This window comes from Pipistrellus kuhlii, unplaced genomic scaffold, assembly GCF_014108245.1.
Source record: "Pipistrellus kuhlii isolate mPipKuh1 unplaced genomic scaffold, mPipKuh1.p scaffold_m20_p_3, whole genome shotgun sequence".
Lineage (NCBI taxonomy): Eukaryota > Metazoa > Chordata > Mammalia > Chiroptera > Vespertilionidae > Pipistrellus > Pipistrellus kuhlii.
Window position 1 is genome coordinate 134,437,397 of NW_023425529.1, and position 20,045 is coordinate 134,457,441.

General features: G+C 35.4%; 1 protein-coding gene and 1 pseudogene across 17 annotated transcripts in view; both read right to left on the reverse strand.

The window, feature by feature from the left end:
- Positions 1-20,045, reverse strand: part of MYCBP2 (MYC binding protein 2) — a 256,367-nt gene that overhangs the window by 25,405 nt on the left and 210,917 nt on the right. For 15 of the 17 annotated variants that reach the window (XM_036455729.2, XM_045588714.1, XM_036455734.2 and 12 more), the window contains 12 exons: positions 19,504-19,745; positions 17,340-17,507; positions 15,855-16,012; positions 13,959-14,158; positions 12,952-13,101; positions 11,443-11,603; positions 9,917-10,073; positions 9,572-9,796; positions 7,519-7,584; positions 5,581-5,820; positions 5,180-5,278; positions 253-333 (listed from right to left, as the gene is read on the reverse strand). In XM_036455729.2, coding sequence (XP_036311622.1) covers positions 253-333; positions 5,180-5,278; positions 5,581-5,820; positions 7,519-7,584; positions 9,572-9,796; positions 9,917-10,073; positions 11,443-11,603; positions 12,952-13,101; positions 13,959-14,158; positions 15,855-16,012; positions 17,340-17,507; positions 19,504-19,745 — 1,947 coding nt within the window. The remainder of the gene's footprint in view (positions 1-252; positions 334-5,179; positions 5,279-5,580; positions 5,821-7,518; positions 7,585-9,571; positions 9,797-9,916; positions 10,074-11,442; positions 11,604-12,951; positions 13,102-13,958; positions 14,159-15,854; positions 16,013-17,339; positions 17,508-19,503; positions 19,746-20,045) is intronic. The other 2 variants (XM_036455735.2, XM_045588715.1) reach the window with 1 other exon arrangement.
- LOC118730921 lies at positions 12,681-12,788 on the reverse strand (annotated as a pseudogene).

Below are 20,045 nucleotides of genomic sequence, written 5' to 3' on the forward strand. Positions count from 1 at the left end.
TATAGTTGGGCATTTGTCACCAAAATGAAATAATCTACCTGAAAATAAATAACAAAGAGCAGCAAAGTAGGAAAGTTAACACTTAAAAGGAATCTTTAAAGTGATGCAGGTATGCCAATCTACTCTTTTCTTTCTAGAAAAAGGCAGATATATTCTGCAGGATCTATAAAAAAGTCAGCATAAGAAAGCCTCCATAGATTTTGGAAAATAATAAAAAAACTGATGAAGATAATGAAATGGATCTGAACCAACCTGTTTTTGCAAGTTAGTCAGTTTACTCCTGCTGAATATGATTCCAACCATATGTTCTTTCAGATCAGCATCTGATGTTGCCTTTACATAGAAAAAGGAAAAACAAGCTCTTTGAATAAAATTTGTACATTTGACATTTTAAGGTATCAAAATAAAACATGTGGAACTACATCACACTCAAAAGCTCTGCACAGCAAAGGAAACCATCATTAAAATGAAAAAGCAACCTAATGAATGGAAAAAAAATATCTGCAAATCATGTATCTGTTAAGGGACTAATCTCTAAAATATAACTCAATAGCAAAAGAACCAAACAACTGATTAAAAAACAGGTAGATCTAAAAAGACATTTCCCAAAGAAGACATACATTTGATGACCAAAAGGTACATGAAAAGGTGTTCTACATCACTAATCATCAGAGAAATAAAAATCAGAACCATGAATGAGATGCCACCTCACCCTGTTAGAATGACTATTATGAAAAAGAGAAGAATAACAAGTGTTGGCAAGGATGTAGAGTAAAAGCAATCTTTATGCACTATTGTTGGGAATGTAAATTGAATGTGTGTGTGTGTGTATACATATACATATATATTCTTATTTCATCTTCACAACAACTCCATAAGGTAAAATCTGATGTCCTGCCTATTTTATAGGTAAGAAAACTGAGACAAGTCCCCCTTTTGCTTAAAGGCTCTTGAAGACAGGAACAAAACTACCAATCATCTTGGAATTAACTGATATTTATAGAACCCCATCACAGAACAAAAACAGAGCTCATATTTTTTTCAAGTTCACATGGACATTCACTAAAACATATCATATTATGAGACAGAAATAAAATTTTAACAATTTTATTTTCTTTCTATTTATTAATTTATTTATTAAATATTTTTATTGATTTCTGAGAGGAAGGGAGACAGAGAAAGAGAAACATTGAATCATTGATTGACCGTCTCCTGCATGCCTCCTACTGGCGATCCAGCCTGCAACCAGTATCAAACCTGGGATCCTACAGACTGCAGGTGTATGCTCTATCCACTAAGCCAGCGTTTTTCAACTGCTGTTCCGCGGCACAGATGTTGCCTGGTGTGCCGTAGGTGCAGACAAGACAAGAATTTTATAATTTTTCACTATTTTGTTTACTTAATATTTCATAATAAAGTAATTATAAAATACTTTCTTTGTGTTTATTTGATTCCTATTCAAGAGAATTACTTTATATATAGTCAATATAGGCACAGAGTTAAATTTTTTAACATTTTTAAAAAAATATATTTTATTGATTTTACACAGAGAGGAATTGAGAGGGACAGAGAGTTAGAAACGTTGATGAGAGAGAAACATCGACCAGCCGCCTCTTGCACACCCCCCACAGGAGATGTGCCCGCAACCAAGGTACATGCCCTTGACCGGAATCGAACCCGGGACGTTTTAGTCCGCAGGCCGACGCTCTATCCACTGAGCCAAACCGGTCCCGGCAATTTTTTTTTAACATTTTCTAATGGTGGTGTGCCTCGTGATTTTTTTCATGAAACAAGTGTGCCTTTGCCCAAAAAAGGTTGAAAAACACTGGTTTATAGCATATTCGCAGATACGTACAGTCCTCACTAATTTTTGAACACTTTCATCATCCCAAAAGAAACACTGTACCTTTTAACAATCACTTCCCTAGTTTACCTTCTCTTTTACTAAAGAAAAATGAAATGCATAAAAACTAATATTATATATCTACTAACACACATAATAATATATGGATTATTTTACTGAATAAAAGAAAATACAAAAATAGAAATATGTGACAATATCCATTATGACAAAAATTTTTAACAAGCCAGGAAGAAATAGAAGGAAATATCCTCAATCTGCTTAAGAGCATTTACAAAAAAATCTATAGCTAACATCACATGTAACGGTGAAAGACTGAATGCCTTCCTTTTAATATCCAGAGAAGGCAAAGATGTCTGATCCTAATACGTCTATCAACATGGTACTGAAGGTCTTCAACATTCCAAAGATACAAGAAAAATTTAAATTGGAAAGGAAGAAGTAAAGCCAACTCTCGCAGAGTACATGATTGTCTATGAAGAAAATCTCAAAGGTTTCACAAAAAAACTTCAAGAGTAAGTGGATTTAAGATCACAGGATGTAATCCAATACACAAAATTCATCTATATGCTAGAAATGAACAACTAGAAAGCAAGAAGAAAACACCATTTACAATCGCATAAAAACCATAAAATGTTTAGGGAATAATTTAATAAGATGTATATAAGACCTGTTCACTGAACTACAGCACATTGCTAACAGAAATTGAATAAGATCCAAATAAATGGAGAGACTATATCATGCTTGTGGATAAAAGCACTCAATATTATTAAGACACCAATTCTCTCCAAATTAACATCAATTTGGTACAATTGCAATCAATATACAAAAATATTTTTAGGAGACAGGAGGGGAACTGACAAACTAATTTTAAGCTTTATATGGATATTCACAGGATCTAGAAAACAACACTGAATGGACAAATTACATATTGTTGGAATCTGATCACATGATTTTTCTATACAGCTGCAATAATCAAGACAGTCAGATGGTGGTTTAAAATTAAGTGTGTATATATATATACACACACACACATATACACACTAGAGGCCAGGTGCATGAAATTTGTGCACGGGTAGGGTCCCTAGACCTGGTTGGTGATCAGGGCTGATCAGGGACTCCCTTCCCCAGTTGCTGGCCAGGGCCTTCCTTCATTCCGTGCCGCCCCCTGGTGGTCAGCACACGTCCTAGCGAATGATCAAACTCCAAAGGGAACACTTTGCATATTAGGCGTGTGTGTGTGTGTGTGTGTGTGTGTGTGTGTGTGTGTGTGTGTATGAAATATATATAAAATATGAAATAGAACAGAGAATCCAGACAAATTAACTTAAAATGTATATAGTTTTAAACAAAATAATTAAAACTCTGTCTTTGAAGAAAATATGGTAAAAATATTTGTGACTTTACATTTTAGATATTTAAATATTTGTGACTTTACACAAAAATCATGAGTCATTTGGAAAAAATACAGTGGACTTCATTAAATAGAACTTCTGCTCTCTGAGCCAGGACCGGTTTGGCTCAGTGGATAGAGCATCAGCCTGCGGACTGAAGGGTCCCGGGTTCGATTCCGGGCAAGGGCATGTACCTTGGTTGCGGGCACATCCCCAGTAGGGGGTGTGCAAGAAGCAGCTGATCGATGATTCTCTCTCATCGATTTTTCTAACTCTGTATCCCTCTCTCTGAAAAATCAATAAAATATATTAAAAAAAAAAAAAGAACTTCTGCTCTCTGAAAGATAAGCTTCAGAGTAGGAGAAAATATTTGAACACACAGGACCTAAAGCCTGAATACACTGAATATATAAAGGAATTTTATTACCCAATAATAATACAAATAACCCAATACAAAAACATGAGTGAAAGATCCAAACAGATGCTATTCTAAAGTGGTTGACAGGGTCTAGGCACAAGATGAGGGGACTGACTACAAAGAAGCATGAGGAAATTTTTGGAAGTTATATGCTTTAAAACTTGGTTACAGTGATGATTTCAATGCTGTAAACATATTGGACAAAATTAATCAAATGACACACTTGAAAAGGATAAAATTCTTCTGTGTAAACTTTACTCTTGGGTCCATCTTCCTGATAATTCTAACTTTCATCCATTCTCTTTCAAGTCTAACTCATGTCCAAAATTCTCTCAAGAAGCCTTCCCTGATCACTCCAAGAGACAATGGTCTTTCTCAGTGTATTCTGAAACCCTATTACAAGTGCAATTCTTTTACATATTTAATAATTATATACTATATAGTATCCTTGTTGATTTATTGGAAGCATAGGGCTTAATATTTCAGACAGAATGCAAGTTTTTTTGAGGCCAGTTCTCAAAGTTTTAAAGGACAGAGTTGCCACTTGCTAAAATTTAGTTGGTTTGAGGAGTTACAGTCTTGGAGTCTTTAAAATGTTATTTGCAAAAAATGCTGAAAAGAAATTACCTGTTTATGAAATCTTATTTTTTTACAGACCCCAAATAGAAAAATGTGGATGATTCAGAAGGCAGCATTAAACTAGGTAAATCCTTAAAATTATCTTTCAAAGGGCTGCCAAGATGGTTATTTGTAATATCTATAGACACAAAAATAATGAGATTAATCGGAGTTGACTTCTTGTTTTGGAAATGAGTGAGGTTTTCCTTTTAGGTACAATGCTTTTGACCAAATTAAGTAACTCAGCTGCATTTTAGAAGAAATTTCAATAATAGTACTAAGAACAGGTTATTCCAATAAAAATTTACTCAACACATGGGTGTTTATGCCATGGTGGATAAAAAGACAAACAAGACATGTATGTAGTCTTTGAGACTATGATTCAGTAGAAGACATGATAAAACATGTATATAAGTAAGCATAACAAGTGAGAACCAAGAGACACATAGAGGTTACTATAAAGTTTAGCAGAGGCTAAATATTTAGTTTAGAGAAAACTACATTGTGTTTGGGGGAAAGCATAAAGAAAGTTCATGGAGAAGAAGATCTTTAGACTAGACTGTGAAGACAGAGAAAATGGAGGAAGAAGATGACTGATGGTATACTGCACTGTAAATGACTAAGTTAATTTTAGAAATGCTAACATTTGAATAAACAGCCCAAACTATAGAGAAAATTTTGTTGCTACTTAAAATACTAGCTAGATCACACATGAATACTGACTTTCTTTTATAGTTCCTTTATCTTCTAATTAAAGTAAAAAATATGAACTGCACATAACCTAATTATTACATGTCTCTTAAAATACACAGCAATCCATGGGTTATTTCACTGAACAAAAGAGAATGAAAAAGGGAAATAAAATATTTTTAGAATACAAATAAATACATTGTATACTTTTTCCTCTCCTTCAGGTGATGACAACAGTGCCTTTTCCTCTTGTTCAGGGGTGGGTTCAGCATCTCCAGAGATGAGTTTTCCAAATACCTGACGAAGAGACAAGGGTATGCGAAGAAATTAATGGCAGGAATTACCACGTGAAAGGCAGAAGGCTCATCAGCTGATTGTGTGCAGGCTTTATTAATATTACCATTTATTTCTGCTCTACACCAATAGTTTTCAGAATTATGAAGGTAAAGTGAAATACAGAAGTTTAGGCTGAGATAAAAAATGGGCCACATTTTCAGCCAGCAATCTCTAGTAAGTTCTACAAAATATTTTGCCCACCCTCTTGATATTTTTGTTGAAATAATCTATCCTGTGCTGGAATTCTCAGGAAGGACACTCACCTGCGACGTGATGAGTCTGAACACTCGCAGAGTCTCAGCTTCACAGTTCCTCTGCTGGGCCACACTTGCTGAAATCTGGCCAGCAATTTTTGTGCTTTCGCCATCCTTCCAGCCCAAGACCTTTACTTGTCGAACCCTCAGTGTATTTTCTGGGCCCTTTAATTCAATTTTGATGATGTGATTATCCCCTCCTGGAAGTTCACTTGTTATCCAACCAATGTGCCTGGAATCCAGATCAACCTGGCAGAGCAGAAAGGGGACAGAAACTTGACACAGCTGTATCACTTTGTATCAGTCCTAGACTTAGCACCAGTAACAGCACAATACACATGACTGTACCAAGAGTAAAGTTTTCGAGGTAATTTCACAATGATTATCTTATTTAAACTTTGTCAGGATAAGTAATACTATAGTAGCTGTTATACAGATGAGGAAAGTAAGGTTAACACAGTAGGATTCTCACTAAGGGATGGAATTGAGAATTAAAATATACAAGTTACAGAAGTGAAACCATCACATTCAATTTATGATTGTACTTTATCTATACTGACCATAAGTTGAAACACTCACAATGAGGTTCTGTTTTGTGCATTTTCACATTAATATATTTTATTGATTTTTTTTACAGAGAGGAAGGGAGAGGGATAGAGAGCTAGAAACATCGGTGAGAGAGAAACATCGACCAGCTGCCTCCTGCACATCCCCCAACAGGGATGTGCCCGCAACCAAGGTACATGCCCTTGTCCGGAATCAAACCTAGGACCCTTTAGTCCACTGGCCGACACTCTATCCACTGAGCCAAACCGTTTTCGGCCATTTTCACATTAAATCTACTTAAAGATAAGCATTTAGATGTGCAGTTATCTATGTTTTACTTTTTTAAAAATTATATAGTAAGTAACTTCATATCTGTAATTATTTTACTACTAGAGGCCTGGTGCATGAATTTGTGCACTGGTGGGTCCAGCCAGCCAGCCAGCCAGCCCCAATGGGGGCCCATCAGGTAGGGCTGGTGGGGGGAAGGGGCTGGGGAGAGGGACCGTAGGTGGTTAGCTGGCCAGCTCTACCCTCTATTGGGGTATTAAGGGCCGATCAGAGGTGGGGCTGGCTGGGAGTGGAGGGACTGATTGGGTCCAGATAAGGATGGTTGGCTGCTGCAGTGGGCATCATAGCCATTGGTCATTCCGGTTGTTCTGCCATTCCAGACACTGGGCTTTTATTTATTTATTTTAAATAATTTTTTATTGACTTCAGAGAAGAATGGAGAGAAAGAGAGAGATAGAAACATCAATGATGAGAGAGAATCGCCTCTTACTGAAGATAGAGCTCCAAACCCAGACATGTTCCCTGGTAAGGAATTGAACCTTCTGGTTCATGGGTCGATGCTCAACCACTGAGTTACATCATTTGGATTCCCCATATTCTTTAACAATTTAAACAAAAATTATTGTTTGTTTAATCCAAAATCTCAATTCATTCTTTCAATATGATTAAAAACCAACAAAAAATGGTCAGTGTCCATGGGACAAAGTAGCTATAGAAGAACAGCTCTGATAAAATTTCTCCCATCTGAGTTTATAATCTCAAATACATTTCCAGATCAAATCTAACCTGTTTCTAGAATTGGTTTGTAATTGATTTGCAAAATAGATGTAGCTGCAAGTAACAGATTTTCAGAGGACAACAACCTATGTTTTAACGTGAAGTATAGGTGAATTCAGGTGTCAATTGTGAATCAAATCTATGATAAATTAGGGTAATAATGAGTACCATTTTAGTTCATAGATGGTTGTAACTGTCCTTTTACATGGACACTTGTCAATTTAGCATTTTTAAATAGATGATTTCTTATAATGCCAAAATTAGAACTCAACAATGGAGACTGAGAAGAAATTTTGCCCTAGGTAGCAAAACATTTAATGACAAAATTTTAATTACCTGCTTTATTCTGCACAAATCTTCTACTGCTTTTCCAGTTAAGAAGGTCATTGAAGTAACTTTATTCTAAAATAGACAATTCAAAATAGTTATTATGATATATTCCTTTTCCAGACTTTCCAACGATTTCTTACAGCCTACTGTCTTTTAGTTTACTGTCATAAACTTTTCAATTTGTCTTTAATGGTCCTTTCCAACTAACCTTACTCCGTTTGTCCAACCAACCATAACTTCTCAACTCCAGTAATTTCTTATTCTCACAAACTCTACCTTAAATCTCACATTTCAACTTTTCTCCATGAGCTCTGAGAGAGTTGCTTGCCCTTCCCCCTTTTCAGTCAAACTCTAAACATTTAAATTCTTTACCATGAAATCTTTCAATAATTCTGCTTGTCACTCATGTCCCACACTCTCTTTAAGTAAAAAGAAGGCAGGCTTAACTAACAAATACTTGTGACTGTCACAATGTGCCATTATGAACTTATGAGAAGGATATATGAAAATGATGGGTTCTATCCCCTGGAGACTTGCTAAACCAGAGAAGGAACATTAACACAAAAAATAAATTTCAAACAGTAGAGGCTCAAACTCTTACATAGTGAAAAGAGTTATGCTGCCATGAGAGCCACAGACCTTAAGGTTAAATAAATTTTATGCAAAGCATATCAAGAAAAAGATTAATATTACTTCCTTGGGGAGCTACATACTTCAAATGCTATAGCTGATGGAATTCAAATCAACACATGTTGGTCTAAAAGGTACTCTGGTGGGCATGCTGGGGGACACAGAAGTAGTAGTAAGTGAGCCTCAAGGATGCATAACTTAGAGGAAATTTCTTAAAAGAAAAACAGATGTCAGCTTACCTACTGATACTTTTAAAAATGAAGAGTTGAGCTGATCTCCTTTAAAAGGCGGACATTTCAAATTGATTATAATCACTGTTCTGAGGGAGAGTATTTCCTGGCTTAAAATGGACCATGAATCAAAGATAAGTTTGTAATGAGCAGTGGAGTTCTAATCAGAAAAATGTATTGATTTATTACACTTGATCTTCTAGTAAGGTAAGTTCATGATATATTAGCTACCCCCCTTTTTTCTTAGCCAACTCCAGAGAAGAACTGAATCTGCACTGATGGACAGGCATTAGACTGGCTAAGAATGTAAGGAGTTCTCTGATTGCATACTTCTGTGGTTGGCATATTCTATCCAGGTTCTCCAAGACCCAATCCCCTACTCTGGCTCTTCCTGGGGAAAAAAAAAAAAAAAGCAAATGGATGGGAGCAGCGTGGTAATGATCCAAGGAGATTCACTGTACCTGCTAACAAGGCACATCTACTTTGGGAGAAAATAATTCCAATAAATAACCTTCCTTAGGAATGGGGTTAGAAGTATGGGGACTTGGCAGTGGTTCTTCCTTCTGGGTTCTTATCACTCAAACAGGACTCTTTCTCCTTTGTTTAGTGCCTTATAAAAGTGTGTTTCACCCATTTGAAACATATGGACAGGCTAGGTAAAGTATAAATCATGATTACTTGGGTTAGTCCAGAAAATCCCCTCACTCACTCCATGACAACTGGGGGTGAGGTTTAGGAACACAAAGCTGTGACAGTATAGGTCAAAATGTATTAAGTGCCATCAGAGTAATATACAAATAACTCAGAGAAGGAAAGAGTAATTTTTGTAGAGGAGGTGCTGGGAGAGGCTTTCTCTGCTGGATCTAGGGATGTGGAGGACATGAGAGAGTTTAAGGGGATGACTTCCAGGCCAAGGGCTAGCTTAAACAGGGCATAAAGGTAGAAAAGTATAGAGAAGACATTTATTTTGTTTAGATGTAGCCATACTATATTTGTAATAAGACCTCTTTCTAGAATTGGTATTCCACAGTGCCCCTAGTCATATTAATCTGATGTTAGACTTATGGTTTCTTTGGTAAATACAAAATGCTGTGTGGTTGGTAAAGTTCCATCTTTTTGCTAAACTCAGAAATGACAGAACATGATTACCAACTGTCTGAAAAGAACCAATGTGCCACAAATTAAATTTCCTTTCTTACCCCAAGATCTCGGGAATTGTCCACGTGAACAGAAACGTAGCGAGCATTGATGCCTTTTACACAGTTGATGGTGATGTTCTTAGTTTTGTTTTTATCCTCATCTCCTGATTCCCAAAAGGTTTCTGTGGAACCATCTGTCAAACTGCCAATCATGGCAGGCCGGCTTGAAGTTTTTATGTCAACAATGCTGGTTAAGTCCTTTAAGCACATTACTATGCATAATTCCTACCGGAAAGAATTATAAGTAATTACAATACTCAAATGAAAATCTGCCATGATAATAAATCATGAGATAAGAAACAATATCCTGTAGTATAGTAACAGGATAATTGTTAAATGACTGACCTGACTCATAGCTTCAAAGCCAGATTGTATACTGATGCTAAAACTCTCTTCGCTATCTCCATCATCTGATTTTGACAAAATGTTGTTAATGTGATGAAATACATTGCTCTGATGGAGGAACTGGTGATCAGATTGCTTGAATTTCAGACTCCAGCATCTATAAAGATATAAACAATATATTAAATAATTATTTTTCAGGAATTTCTAAGAAATTCTAACATTTCAAGTAATCTTACTAATCTGAGTAAAAATGAAAATTTAAAAACTCCAGGAAACAAAAACATTACTATTGGTGCTTTTATAAAGTAAAATTAATTTATAAAAAAAAAATGGGATAAGTTCTAAGGCAGGTTCACTCATTTTAAATCTGAAAATTTGAGCACTCAGGGAGGGGGGTGTCCCTCAGTCTGGCCTGCATCCTCTCGCAGTCCGGGATCACTCGGGGGATATCCAACTGATGGCTTAGGCCCACTCCCCTAGAGATCTGGCCTAAGCTGGCAGTCAGACATCACTCTAGCAGCCTGGGGGGAGCAGGCCTAAGCTGTTAGTCGGACATCCTTAGTGCTGTTGCAGAGGTGGGAGAGGCTCCTGCCACCAGTTATGCTGATCAGCTTTTGGCTGAGTGGCACTCCCCCTGTGAAAGCACAATGACCATCCAGTGGCAGCTCCTGTGTTGAGCGTCTGCCCTCTGGTGGTCAGTACACACTATAGTGACTGGTTGTTCCACCATTAGGGTCAATTTGCATATTACCCTTTTATTATATAGGACTGTATACATGAAGATGAAGACTATAGAAGCAAAAGAGGTAATAAATCAGTTTTGTGACAAGTGTTACCTAACAATGACTGACTCTCAAATTTATCAGTCTTATAATTCCCTACTATTTGCACTTCAAAAATTTTGTGAGGAGAAAACAAAATCTCCCCTCTGTTGGTCTTACTCATTAGGGGTATGAGTAGCCCAAATCATTGCAATGACCTATCTCTTATAAAAATCAATAGAGGATTTATTTATATGTTAGTCTCCAGTATATGTGGGTCTAATAACAAGGTTCACAATGTAAATGTTAAAAACTCAGCAGGTTTGGACTTAAAAGGAGGTGATGCTCCTCAAGGAAGTTTTAAGATTAGTTATATATAACTTCATTTTCCTTAAGATTATTTTCAATTCAAAATCCTATTTTGATTGATGTCTGAGATTTCATTCTCCCTCTCTCATTTTGTGACATTTAAGATTCTACTTTTAGGCAGAACTCAGAAAAGTAATTTGGGTTACAAAAGAGGGAAATGTGAAGAGGTTCCATATTATATATAATACAAGAGCAAACAGGTGTAAGCTAAGAAGAGGAACAATTTTAGTTTATGACAGGAATGAGGGAGGCACCATTCACATACCTACGGATTCTTCATTATCTTAATATTTATATTTGCAAATACAGCAAAAGGGGCCTTCTAAGAGATTGAACTTTGAATAGCCCATAAAATACTCTCTCCAATGTACCTAGAATATTTAGATATAAAATTACCTTAGGGCCATTTGCTGTAATGAACTGCCACTGGGGAGAGACATCATAAGATCGGAGATTGTTTGAAGTAAGCGATGAAATGTATGTGGTAAAGGATGAGCGGCTTCACCTGCAATCACTATATCCGAGAGTGGATGTTCACATACTCTTGTATCTTTGTCCTAAGACAGAAATTGAAAGCAAGTTGACTAGTTGGTGTATTGAAAAAATTTTCCCCACAAAAGAATCTTATGTATACTTAAAAGTTTTGTGTTACTTTCAAGATACTCCTGTAATAGGAATCTACATGACAAAACCAAACCATAAGCAAACGTACATTAAGATTTCACCTAGCCCTTACCAGTTTGGCACAGTGGATAGAGCATCGGCCTGTGGACTGAAGGGTCCCAGGTTCGATTCCAGTCAAGGGCATGTACCTTGGTTGCGGGCACATCCCCAATGGGGGGTGTGCAGGAGGCAGCTGACCCATAATTCTCTCTCATTGATGTTTCTAACTCTGTATTCCTCACCCTTTCTCTTTGTAATCATAAATCTATCAGCAGAAGAAATGAGCTATTCTTTTTCTTTGAGATTCACCCATATTGCTGAGCCAATAAAGCAATTGTTTTAACTCAGTGAGTTTTGGGGTGATTAGTTATGTGGGGATAAAATGCTTTTAGAGGTATGTAAGAATCTCACATTGTAATTGTGGATTTTTTCTGTTTTTTCTTATAGTTATGTCAATTTTTACTTATTTTTAAAACGTTTTATTAGGCACATACATGCTCAAAATTAATCTTTTATCATTTTGTAGAGAGTCTCTTTATACCGCTTAATAATTTTTCTTGAAGTCTATTTTTTTCTGATGTTTTCTTTTCTTACTTTTAATCTTCCTGGATCACTGTTTTGGATGTGATGCTTATAAAAAACTATCGTTTGTTTTTATTCTCTTTCTATTGGTACAGTTTTATTATTTAAATGGGAGATTTAGTCTTCTAATTTTATTCTAGATATGGAAATGAAGCCCAGAAGTCAAAACCAGGCTGGTCCCAGGCTTCCAGTGTCCTAGTTCAATACTTGTCCATGATGCAGGCTGTCTCTAATAAAATCCAAGTTCCTTCCAGACAAACAAACACAGGAATTTCATGTTCCTGCACAGAATCAATGTTGGTATCTTATACAACTGTGGTAAGGTAGACTGATATATATAATAATGTTGCCCTGTTTATTTAATATTGTACTGTAACAGTATCTTCCAGTTGAATTATGACAATGATGCTTAGTGAGAAATCAGAATTAACTAAGTATATTTAAATTGCTAAGAACAGATACTACACTTGATCTTAGCCAAAAGGCTGAGAAGCAATTGACTAAGTATATTTAATATGTTGTTCATAGCATTGAAATTGTATTCTTTTCTTTAGGTCATATACTCTGTGCATGACCTCATGCAAATTATTATTCTATCTGAAGGTATTTCTACTGTACTATAAAAATACTGACAATTAAAAAAACAAAAATCTTTCTTACTTGTTCTGCGTTTTCTTTGTTTGTTTTATTTTCCTCATCCTCTTCTTCCTCTAGTTCCACTGGAGCAGGAGTCAGGGATGCCACAAAATGCCATAGAATATCATGGAGAGAAGTTGTTTGGATGACATTGCATAGAAGCCAGTTGAAAGCCTGAATAAATAATGGTTAAATGAGTTTAAGATGAAAAGAAAATATACAAGTAAAAAAATTCAGGGCTTTTCTTAATTGGAAACAAAGTACCTCTAGATTAAGTGTTTCAATGAGCTCTAGGAAGCCTGACTTTTGTTTCACTTAAATACACTGATGAACTTGAAATAGTTACAAATTTTGGTCCTAATTTAAAAAACTAATTATAACAGTGAAAATAATACTTATAAAGGGCAATACCGAAATACTTTTTTAAGCCACATTTTATCTTAATAATGTGTCTTATATTAATTTACTCAAACACATTTTCTCCTCCCAGCTTGCATTAGGATCAACATAGACTGTTCCTCAAGCTCAACACAAGCTACCATTTAATTAAATATGTTTATTTGTTCCCATCAATAAAGTAGTAGGTTATCATAGTGTAATAAAGAAAAATATTTACTATATGTAAGTCTCTGATATTCAGCAATCCTATGATTTCCAGAGAACAGAGACTCAGATAAATGATAATTGTTAGTTTTATAACTCAAAAGCATATTTATCCCCTTTGCATGATCATTCTAACTGAAATGACATTGTGATGACAAAAACTTTTTCAAAAAAGATAATACAAGGACTCAAATAATAAAGCAATGTAGAAATAAATTTCTTTAGAATGCTTACATATGGAACTCTAAAATCATTTCTACTCATAAACTTAAGAGTTTAATTTTGATGGGAACATTTGATATTTTCAATTGGCTAATGTCTTTTAACTTATTGCAATTTCTGTTTGGTAAAAAGGTGACATCATTAAATAGAATCATCACATGATTTGTATGATCAATGAATCAATAACCACGCTGATGTATTCATACCTCCATAGCAAAAACTCGACAAGCAGATTTCCTTAGGGCCTGTTTCATTGCTATTTCAAGACCTTCTAGATCATGATGTTGTATAACAAAAGCTAAAACTGGCCATTGGAAATTTCGTTCTCCTTTGGAAAGAGAGCTGTGGGCTGAGATTAGCCGGGAAAGCTCAGGAGATGGATGTCTCAAGAGAGAAGAACCAACTTCTATTAAGAAAAAAAGGTATTAATTTTCATAGGCAATACATCAGGTTAATATACTTAAGATTATATTTAAAAATAATAGTACCTAACTTATTCACTATAGAGATTTGGGATTTTGTTTTCACTTCGCATAAATCACAATTAAATTCTTCTTGAGGCTTAAAAAGTTTAATATCTTACTTTCCTAAAGTCATACAGCTATTAAATTGTAGGAAGTGAGTTTTGAATCCCAGGCTGAATCTAAGTTCAAGCTTTCTAAAACACTAAACACTAAGTGATTTTTCTCCCTAAATGAAATCTGTATTTCATCCCCAACATTTTCTAAAGGACTGCTTTGTAATAAATGTGCCTCAATAAAAGCTCAAAAATATTTGTTAAATGAACACAGAAATCATTGGGAGATGCTAAATAATATATTTCTTGAAGATCTTCAATAAGATACAAAGTCATCTACATATAAATATTAGGCCATATCTTACTAGAGATCTATCTAATAAGTAATAATCATAATATATTTTTTCTTGGTTTTATTTCTTTACTCTTGGGATAGAGTCAACCAGCCCCAATTTGGGCCTTAATACTATCTTGTTCAGAGTACCTAACTTTTAAATTATTAAGAGTTTTAAATACACAAGTTTTATTATTTATTTAGAGTGATACTAGCTGTAAAGAGTTATAAGCTTCTATTGGGAGTGAGAAGATAATTGTAAAAGTATAAGTCACTGGAATTGCTGGTTCACTGTAGCCTAATTGAAGGGATAATGGTAGCAACATTTGGTTTAGATGCCTAACAAGTAAGATTTTAAATGTCAATTTATTCTTGAGTAATCACTGTATGATTTTTTGGGTGTCTCTTTAAACTGAGATGCAAAATTTATGCCCTAGCTGGTTTGGCTCAGTGGATAGAGCATGAGCCTGTGGACCAAAGGGTCCCAGGTTTGATTCCAGTCAAGGGCACATACCTTGGTTGCAGGCTCCTCTCTGTATGGGGCCCCCTGGTCAGGGCCCTGCAGGAGGCAACCAATTGATGTGTTTTCTCTCACATCGATATTTCTCTCTCTTTCCCTCTTTAAAAACCAATGGAAAAATATTCTTGGTGAGGATAAAAACAACAACAAAATTTAGAGAGGCATACTTAGAGCCATGTTACATAGAAGGAATGTCTACAACAATTTAAAATTAATCAATTTCTTTCCCTTCAAAAATTGAATATTCAAAAATATCTGCACCCTGCCAGTATGGCTCACTGTTCGATTCCCAGTCAGGGCACATGTCAGAGTTGTGGGGTCGATCACCAGAAGGGGGCATTCAGGAGGAAGCCAATCAATGATTCTCTTTCATCGTTGATGTTTCCATCTTTCTTTCCCTTTCTCTCTCAAGTCAGTAAAAAAATATATTTTTAAAAATAATAAAATATCTGCAAATAAAACTATTTAGGTTATTCAATGTTCCCTCTTTTTTTTTTTTAAATATATTTTATTGATTTTGTACAGAGAGGAAGGGAGAGAGATAGAGTTAGAAACATCGATGAGAGAGAGTCATCGATCAGTTGCCTCTTGCACACCCCCCACTGGGGATATGCCCGCAACCAAGGTACATGCCCTTGACCGGAATCGAACCCGGGTCCCTTCAGTCCCCAAGCCGACGCTCTATCCATTGAGCTAAACCAGTCCCGGTCCCTCTTTATCTTTATACTTACCAGTGTCTCCACTGTTCACTCTTCTTCTAGGAACGGCTTTAACTCGTGCAGGTAAAATGGAGTGCTGTTTATCATATTCAGAAGCAACAACTGAGTATGATCTTTGGAAGACAGTTCTCTTTGCAAGATCAGTGTCAGTTATGGGACTAGTTTCCAAACTGCAGATAAAATAAGAGGACAGACAGATAAAAATGTAGGTGAGAAAGTAAATAAAGACTATATTTAGTTTATAATAGTGTAATCACATATGTAAACCTGTATTTCATGCGGAGAAGCACAAATTCAAAGCCAACTTAATATTCTCTCTTTAAACAGTGTAATGAGAGGTAAAAAACTAGTTTTTAGCATTGCAGTTATATTATAGTTAGAACAGTCTATATAAGAACTTAGTGATTTTCATGTAGGTTAAAGTGAACTAAATTTTTTTCCATTTACTATACCAGCATTAAAAAACACTTGTAAAGTTATTAAGATGATTATAGGATTTCCTTTATGGCGCATTTTATTAAAAAGAGAAGTAGCTTCCCTTCCTTTTCCTCTAAGACAAATTTAAAACTATTTTTTTCACATATTCTTTTTTTCTGTCACTTCATTCCAAACTGTGACATTTTTGCTCACCTTGAGTTCTGGAGTTATTTCTTTTCCATCATTAAAGCTGTGTTTGAATCTTATGTCCCTCAGTAAAGCTTATATATTTTCTAGTTAGTGGCTAACTCCCTAGCAATTTTCTTAACTAACCACCTTTCTTAAGTGTGTGTACATTCTTGTTTGAATGGACTATAAATGTTGTACATGTTAATGTGCCTAGATGTCTGTTTAGGCTGCTTGATTCCTGAATGATTTTTCCTACAAAATACATCATTTATCTACCTGTTTCATAATCATTGTCAACATTATCCAATTCCTTATAGTTAACTGAAATCTTGGACTAAACGTATCAGCTTCTCAATTGAACTTTAGTATTATCTTCGCATGTTTACCATGTCATCCCTCTTTCTAAAAGTCTCAGTGGTACCTCTGTATTACATTTATATAATTCTATTCAGTTTCCAAAAAGCTCTTTATTCTGATACTACTATACCTAATTGGGGGTGAGTGTGTAGGAGAAAATTGTAAGCAATATTTCAAGAAGTTCAAGATTTATTTAAGTGCTTCCTCTCTCATGAAACCTTCCTTAAGCACTGCCTTAAAGCGACCTTTCTGTAGTCTGGTTTACTACAGCACTAAATGACATCATACAACGGGAAGTTTTACTATTACTTCATTAGTGTTTTTTTTCCAACTAGTCTGATTTTGCTATCAAAGACCTTGTAACTTACTTCATGTATGTAGCCTTTTTCTTACTGCTCTAGTAGTTAGCAAAGCTGACTCAATGTCCTTCCTGAGATGGAAGGATGTACTAAAGAACTTCCAGACCGTTCTCTTCCAGCTTTCTTTCTTCCACCAAACCCTGGCTATTCAACAGAGACGAGAGAAGCCAAATACCTTGGTGGCATAGACTTCATATTGCTCTCTGGCTCTTCAAATACATTAGGACTTGCATCAGGAGTTACTGATATGTATGGGGCAGGTACAGATGTTGAACGAAGATATCTCATTTCATCCTGAAATAGGTTGTCATCTTGATAGCCCACAAAATTTTCATGATGATGCCTACATTAAATCAAATCCAAGAACTTTAAATATGAAGGCAATACAGATGGCTTCCATTTTCAACTTCTTTCATAAAAGCAAAAGCTTCACATTTAAATCTATATGAGTGAAGTATTAAAATAACCACAGATGTAAGTAGAATGATATCAAAGTCGGTCAGTTTTACATATAGATAGATATTCCAGATACCACAAACATTTCAAAACCAAAACTGAATTAATTTTCTTTCCTTTTGAGAGCTTTTATCTCTTCTGGTATTTTGGTGAGTGATCCCACCAATTATCTAGAGGCCTAAGTTAAAATATCTCAGTGCTTGTAGTAGGCTCAACCATGACCCATTACTCAGGCCTATGAGTACCAGGTTTCCTTTCACAGCCATTATTTCTTCTCATTCTCTATCATCACTGCCTTGATTTAGGCCCATGTTTCTTGCACAGTCACCTTTTTGGTAGGAACATATATAAGAGTCAAATTTGAGGGAAGATTAGATATATAAAATGTTCCATGGGTTGAGGGAGTGTCCATTCCCCAAAGAGCTAAAATTATAAAATCCATAATTATGGTATGCTAGCATTTTTTACATGTTTTACAATTTCATCCTTTCCTTTTCAAACTGGAACAAAGAGTTGTTAATTTAAGTCTACTAAGTGGTCTTACTAAAGCTACAGATTTGTTGCTATTGGGATACCTGATGATTTCCATCTTGGTCTCAAATGCATTTAGTCTTATACTTTCATTTTTGTTTCCCATTCATTTTATTAAAGTAGCAAGTGCAAAAGTAAAAGAAAAACCACCAATATCACAAAAAACCCTGATATAACTCTGCTAACCAAAGAGGACAACAGTGCCAAAATGAAATTGTTGGCTGGCAAAGAATTTCTAAAATCTTCATTTGTCACCCAATGGAAAAAAATCTGAACTTGGTATATGAAAGGCTCTTTTGGAGTGTCAGTGTTTAAGAGTGTGAAAGTACAGGCTGTAACACCCAAACCCAATATGGCATACTATTTATAGACTCCCTCCATCTTCAGTAATGCCCTTTCATCCAGTTCCCACATTAGTTGCTGAGTGATCTAACTGCAAACCAGTTCATGTATTTCCCTAGTTAAGATTCTTCCACCGTTTCCTCTGTGGGGTAAACTCCAACCTTAGAAGGGTGACAGGGTTCCACATTACAGGGTCTTGGGTAACCATTTCTAGTGGCATTTCATATATTTCTCCCAGTAGCCAGTTTTAATAAGCCCGTGAATCCTTAAATATGTAATGCTATTTCATCGTGTTTTCACACACATGGTTTACTCTGTCAGGAACACTTTCCTGCCATTACCTGTTCAATTTAATTCCTACTTATCCTTTAAGACTCTTGTAAAGGATCAGATTCTCTGGTCCTAATCTCCTGGGGAATATTCAGAAACTATCCATATTGTATGCTCTACAAACATCTTGTACATACTTCTAATATAGTACTGATTATATACTATTTTTAATATTTTATTTACATGTATGTAAATTTCCACAAAGTATGAGCACATGGAAGCCAGAATTTTATTATACTCATCTTAGTATCTAAAAGGTCTAGTACAAAGTTGGTACCCAGTTGCTATTTATTTAAATAACAGGATTAATCATTTAAAAAAATTAAAAAATGCTTTAGGAAATAGTTTTTTTCTACTTTAGCATTGCACTCTTTTAGCAGAATGAAGTCAGCCTACTAAAGAATAAAAGATAGCTAAAGTCTTACTTTCTAAGGCATTTTTTATATGAATAATACTAATTGACATAGTATTTACAGGTTTAAAAAAAAACAAACCGCCTAGTACCTTCAAGTGTGTTCCTACCAGTCAAATGTTGGTCAAGGCAACTGAGAATATGAATTCCTGGAGGCCTCTTTATTCTACACAATGTGTTAATATAGCATGACATTCAGAACATGATATTAGTTAATCAACAACAGCTGTTAATCACAAGCGATTAAATAAAAAACCAGTTATGTTACCTGGCTAATGTCTGCAGGTAAAGACAAGGCATTTTAACAGGAAGATCCTCAGAAATGCCCTCCTTCACGCTGGGAAGCTGAGACTGGAATGGCTTTGCAGGATAACACAGAATGCTTGGCTCGGCTGCACTGCTCAGAGACAGCAGGAAGAGTGCGTTTGCTTTAATCACCTGGTGAGCTTCCATAGTGGGCAAGGCACGAGGAGTCTTGACTTGCATTGGTTTCCTCCTGGATTGTTTGACCTGGCAAAGAAAAATGTTTAGTGATCTTTTCCTACTTATATTCAAATTCTTATTTCATAACCTAAGTATTTTGAGTCTGTAATACAAATTATTAAACACTTGTAGAATCATTTAAAAATAATAACAGTGACTACCAAAACAACATTCACTTCATGCTTATCCTGAACTGACAGAAATAATTTTATACTGAAGATAAACTATGTATCTTTTATGTCCTTGGGAAAATTAAAAAGCTAACTAGTAAAATCTAAATGGAATTATTAAAAAAATCAATTATCTCTTTTTGTGTGTACATTTTTA